Raw genomic sequence first — 6,159 nt, 5'->3', positions numbered from 1 at the left:
ATTCTCGCTTGAATTGTTCAAAGAAATCCAATGTAAATGGGATTTGATCTACCCCGTGTATTCTTGTTACCAATTTTACAAATTTGAGAGCAGTGCTATGCATTTTTGGGTTTGAACCTTCCTTGAGAAAATGCAGATATCTACCTCTTTGAATATATCCTGAGATTTCTGCCACAGCCTAACTAACTTTCAAGTAGAACTCATTTTCAAGATGGGGCATTCAGTTTTACTGCATATTTTGATTCTGAGTCTCTCTCTTTTTAACAAACTCGAGACTGCAAAGGGACGTTCTTTACTGGTGCCTACCTCTGCGCCAGTTTCTTTGCATTTCGCACTGTCATCGGCTTCCCTACTTGATGATCCCCTGGCAAAAAGAAATGCATCAACTAAACCAGAAAATTCAACCGGTAAGGGCTTCAACGCCAGCCTTTTCATTAAATTTTTGAAGAGTATATTTATGCTAAAAAATACAGCCTGTGTAAGATTTCTTCAGAAATTGAAATCTCTCAATTTGAATTGCTTGTTTGCATCTTTCTACAAGTTCTGAGAAGTCATTGCGCTTTGTTCTTTTGACGATTGCAAAATGGGTTGTGTGTTCAGACATAGGTTCTCCAATGCAGATAGACAAAGAATCTCATCACATCAAAAAAGGACTACTATTGGCAATTATCATACTGCCAATATTTGTTGGATGTATCATGATTTCTTCAGTTTGTACTTGGTTGTATAGAAAGACTTACAACTCTGCTCCTTCTTCACCTCAACCTCATGCATTCAAGCGAAATTTAGATCCAGACGCCTCAGGTTGGTATCACCACTATGTCATATTTTATCCCTTTCACTGTGTTAAACCAAACCCTCTCTTGATGTGTACACCAACAAGGTAGCCACAAGAGAGTGGTGCTTCCTATGGAGATATTGTTTGATTAGATTCGGGGCTGAGATTCGATGACTCCCCCTGTTGAATCTGTGTGGATATCTTTTGGATGTATGTATACATATTAACTATTATGCATTACTGCCAGTGCATTGGAATGGTTTCCATGACTATAGAAATTATTCTCCTCTATCAAACTATTATTTTTTGTGGGGGTTAACATAATAAACATCAGACTTGATTTCATGATCTGAATCATCTGATAAAATCAAAATTTTGGATTCTAACAAATTATAAAAAGCCATGGGTGCGGATGACCTCTGTTTACATGAGAGTTCGATTAGTTACATTACGACTATTTTGATCTAGGGTTAGCTCACTAAGTTGCCTGTAAATTGAATTTTCACAGATGCTTATAGGGGTATTCCACTCATGCCTCTCCTGAGTCGTTTGAACCCCCATGTTTCTAAGGAAAAGGGATGTGCAACTGCAATTGAATATTCTAAGCTGCTAACAGCTACAAATAACTTCAGCATCAATAACATACTTGGAGAGAGTGGATCTGGGTGTGTATACAAGGCAATGTTTGATGATGATTCCTTTGCTACTGTGAAGAAGCTAGATGAGGGTAGTAGACAGGCTGAGCATGAATTTCAGGTAGGTAATAAAAACGTTACAGGTATTATTTTGGAAGCTGGCTGCTTCTTTAGGCTTAAGAAGATATTAGTGAAGGCATTTTCTTGGGGGGTGCCCTAAAGTTGCCCTTTTGAGTGTCTTTTCTTTTGTGGATTTGGTGATGCACTGCATTTAACATATTGCATTGTGCTTTTTTATTCTCCCTATAATTTTAGAACTTAGAAGAAGCTTTGCTGATTTCATCTGTTGGTATTTTCATTGGTTGCAGAATGAAGTGGAGCTAATGAGAAAAATCCGACATCCAAACCTTGATTCTTTGCTTGGGTTCTGTACTGAACATACACGATTTTTAGTATACGATCTGATGCAAAATGGCTCTTTGGAAGACCAATTACATGGTAGCTTTCTCCAACCATTGGGCAAGTTCAATATTGCCTATGTTTTGAAGCCTTTTATTTGTTAAAACAAACTTGATACTACCATTCGTCATGGATAAACTAGTAGGCCATGAGTAAGCAGCCTTTCACAGCTATGGTTTGTTAAGAAACTGTGCTGGATTGCTTGTCAGGACCATCTCATGGATCTGCACTTACATGGTTTTTACAGATGAAGATAGCCCTTGATTCAGCAAGGTAGTTCTAACATAGATAATTTGATTCCCTACTACTAGATTTTACCAATTGAAATCACTTTTTCACTTGGTCCTCTATCAACCTAGGAGCTCAAGCTTACCATGGTTTTCTTTCTTTTACAGGGTCTAGAACACTTGCATGAGCACTGCAACCCTGCAGTGATTCATCGAGATTTCAAATCATCAAATATTCTTCTTGATGCAAGCTTCAATGCCAAGGTGAGGGAAATGTTTTCCAATCTCCCACTTACACTGACTGTAGTGTTAAAAATAGTAATACCATTAAATCTGTCTGGAAATGAATATTTCTTATGTAAAATTTATCAGTTAATTTGGGAAGATTCTTGTAAAGCATTAAGAAAGTTTCCTAGAATGTAATTGAAAAAAACCTTTGTAAATGTATGGCATGTGCATTGCATTCAATGGCAGATTCTGTGAGATGGGAATTCCATTGCTTTCCTACTGAATTTTTTTTTACTTTATGAACTGTTTTAAGCATCAGTTTTTTTTTGTCAAAATATTTTCATGTAGGACTTCAATTTTTCTTTTCTATCAATTTCATGAATGTGCAGCTATTTGTATTAATTTATTATTGCTTATCATGAATTATACTTTGAGAAATTTCTAAATAGATTTATTTGTCCATCTTGGTTTATGTTCTTTAAAACACTTGGTCCGAAGTGAAACATTTCCTAAGTAGATGGTATTGTATTCACCACTCTCTAACCACTGGCTATGGATGCAGCTTTCAGATTTTGGTCTTGCAGTAACAAGTGCAGGATGTGCTGGTAACACAAATATTGATCTAGTAGGGACATTGGGATATGTAGCTTCAGAATACATGCTTGATGGTAAGTCTCTAATAAAGAAATTAGATCCAATTTTGAATTTCTCTCATTGTTCGCATATATATAGTGATATATAGTGTAGTAGAGATTAAAATATTAGTCCACCTACAATGATGTATTACCTGGAGTGTTGAAAGTATCTACCGGCCACAGTACAACAAATTACAATGCATGATCATTATAGATACACAATAGATTTGAGTTTTATTTTAAAGAACAAACATGTGTCTAGTAAAATGTTGAATGATATTTGTGGTTGAGTTTGAAACCAATCATAAAGAATCAAAATTTTCCAACTGTCTTTATTTTGTATAAATACCACAATAGATACATACCTGTAGCAGGGTCAAATTGGATGTCTTTCAATAAAACCAAAGTCATTGATGCTTTAAATTTTGGTTCAGATATAAGTTAAAATCAATGTCTATCTCTTTTTAGTCTTGCAAGAGGTTACATATAAAAATATGCATTTACCTTGGACACATGACATGAAAATGAACCTTTTGTCATGTTTTGTCTACTATAAAGTTATCTTGCATCTTAAAAGTTGGAGCGTTCGTGTGAGGATTCATTATGAAAATTTCTCTCGTGTGCAAAATGATGTGTGTTTGGTATCCTACAAGTCTTCTAATTCATAGGACACATGCCTAGGGGGTCATGTGTTATGAATCCCACATGTTGGACATGGATTTGTAAGGACGAGTTTGGCACATGTCTGGTTCATGTTTGGTATCTTACAAGTCTTCTAAGTTAGATGACACACACCTAGGGGGTCACGTGTCACAATTTCCACATGTCAGACATGGATTCGTGAGGACGAGTTCAGGGCATGTGCCAAACTCATGTTCGACATGTGCTCTAAATGTGTCCCAAGTTTAGGACACATGTTTGTCAAAAGTGGCCCATGGGTTTGAAAAAGGTGACTTGTCTGTCTTTTTTCCTCATTTCATTTAGTAGGTTGAAGTTCGTAGGCATTTTGGAGTGCATTTGAGGGTTATAGTGTAGCTTTGAAAGGATTCCAAGTGCAAGACAATGGTGTATGGTGTATGTGCACATCAACCTCCGTCTTATTTCTAAATAGAGGGAAGAGTGGTTGAACGGAAAGACAAAGATGTGGGATGTGTTTCCTAATGATATGGGGTTTGGATAGTAGTGTTGATTTGGCATTAGCAAACTTGGATCTTAATGAACCAGTGCTAGAGCCATTCAAATTTGCTGATGGTGATCCAGTTGAGGGTTCACTCTCCACACCAACATATGAATTGATTGGATTGGATATAGATGAGGAAGAGAAGGGGGAGGATGGAGGAGAGAGTCATGGAAGTGATGTTGATTTTGATGATTCTAACATGGAGAAGGACTATTGACAATCACAAGCTATGAGATTCTTCCATTTACGGTTCTAGTATCTACCCTATTTTGTATTTTTCATTGGCATTCCCACTTGTAGTAATAGTGACTCATTATTTATGTAATACATTTCGATTTTAATGACTTAATGAGAAACTATAGTTTATGGTTCTAATTTCTTGTGTTTGTCACTTGAACGTCATTGACTTAGGACAAGTAAGTACTAAGTAGTATTTAGTTGCATGATCAAATTTGTATCATGTAAATGTTCTAGTTTCTAAATTCTAACAAAATTTGAATCTTTATGTCTATAATTTCTATTTGTGTAATGTGTTATTTTCTTTTAAGGTATATATATAAACCTTGTTCTTCGTGTCTTGTTATTGGGGTCACCATGTCATGTGTTAGACACTTGTATTTTAGTGTCCTTCATGTCTCGTCTCATTGTGTCATGTAACTTAGGTATGGAGTGATAACTTTTAGTGGTTGAAGATTTCTAGGGGATGACATGAAACTTGATCAATATAGAGATGAAAAAATTTATAATTTTCTTTTAAGAAAGGGAATAATTGATTTGTTCATTTGGGTGCTTTTGATGAGCTCTAGACCTTTACCAAGTCTTAGTGTGTTAGAATAGCAAGTTACCTTATTGTTCAACCAACACCAATTCTACATTGTGCTCACCCTTTGGCATGTGCCTTTCTATAACACATCCCCTACTATCCCTAGCCCCAAATAAGGGTAGAAGGAGGCAGTTATTAAGCTGACCCAACCTCCAAAGTCTTGTTATGGAAATGGGGTCTAAATTTTTCGACCTTTTTCGACTTTCTTAAGACTTAAAACAAATGATGTTGTTGTGTTCGCCTTGTCAAGACCTTTATGAAAATATAAGATTTGTCTCAATACGATTCTCGAATCAAAATATATGGCCATTCAAAGATTAGCCTATCAGATAGTGCCATGTCGTCTTGATTTGCCATGTGAAGTCCACAAGCTATCCAAGTTAGCCACCTCATCACCACATGGCAGTGTTACCTTAGCCGTCGGCCCGTTCATACCGAGTCATAGATTAACCCCTCTCTATGACCACATCACACCGAGATTAAAATCCCAACAGATTCCATTGTGATTCCCCACTGAAACTGTTGGGAAAGATCTTCTGGTGTTACACAGATCCTTGGTAGACCTCCTCCATGCGTCCCATCGTCATTTGCTACTGCAGCACATTCGGGCTCCACCACACCATGTCGTCTCGACCCATTCTCTTCTGCGAGGCTTACAATCTGTGAAGGTTTCGTGGAAGTCCACCTAGCTACTCACGACCTCAACTCTGCTCTAACCAATCATGTGGTTGTGGTCCCTTATGCCTGTGTAGGTGGGCTTCGTCGTGCCACATCACCATGGGGACTAAATCTCAGTGGGGTTGCACCTCACTCCAACATAAATCGCGGGGTACATGGTCTCGGGGTGATGTCACCCTCCACATGGCCCCACACTAGGTATGCCATGTGTCACTTAGATCCAGTCCACTTGGGACCACAAAACCCCCGAATTCAAGTAACACGTGTCTACCTTCCAGGATGTCACGTGGCTCTGAGTCCAAGTCACTTGCCACACTAATTGGGGGTCCTGCTTGGCCCTCTGCTGCATAGTAAGTTCAAATTTCACGTTATAAGTGTTTTGGGGGTCCTCCACCTCACCGTGCCAATCGTTGAACAACCGACCCCACCCGCCATGTCATCTCAACAATTCATTCCTGGTGGGATTTTCCAAGCCTCCCATCATAATCTCTGGGACACGTGGTCAGCGCTAACAGT

At 38.1% G+C, this 6,159-nt stretch overlaps 1 protein-coding gene across 1 annotated transcript; it reads left to right on the top strand.

Moving 5' to 3' along the window:
* Positions 1-211: 211 nt before the first annotated feature.
* LOC149172259 (putative receptor-like protein kinase At1g80640) lies at positions 212-4,359 on the top strand. The gene is made up of 8 exons (XM_089426250.1): positions 212-407; positions 601-804; positions 1,287-1,534; positions 1,782-1,911; positions 2,082-2,145; positions 2,267-2,363; positions 2,890-2,995; positions 4,163-4,359. Exons 1-8 carry the CDS (start codon positions 212-214, stop codon positions 4,357-4,359), a joined length of 1,242 nt encoding a protein of 413 aa, XP_089282376.1.
* Positions 4,360-6,159: the final 1,800 nt, after the last annotated feature.

Source organism: Pinus tabuliformis, chromosome 4_2 (genome assembly GCF_031772625.1).
Source record: "Pinus tabuliformis cultivar Carrire ecotype Pingquan chromosome 4_2, CPIR1, whole genome shotgun sequence".
Lineage (NCBI taxonomy): Eukaryota > Viridiplantae > Streptophyta > Pinopsida > Pinales > Pinaceae > Pinus > Pinus tabuliformis.
Note: the sequence above shows the minus strand (reverse complement) of the source record. Positions and strands in the feature narration are given on the sequence as shown.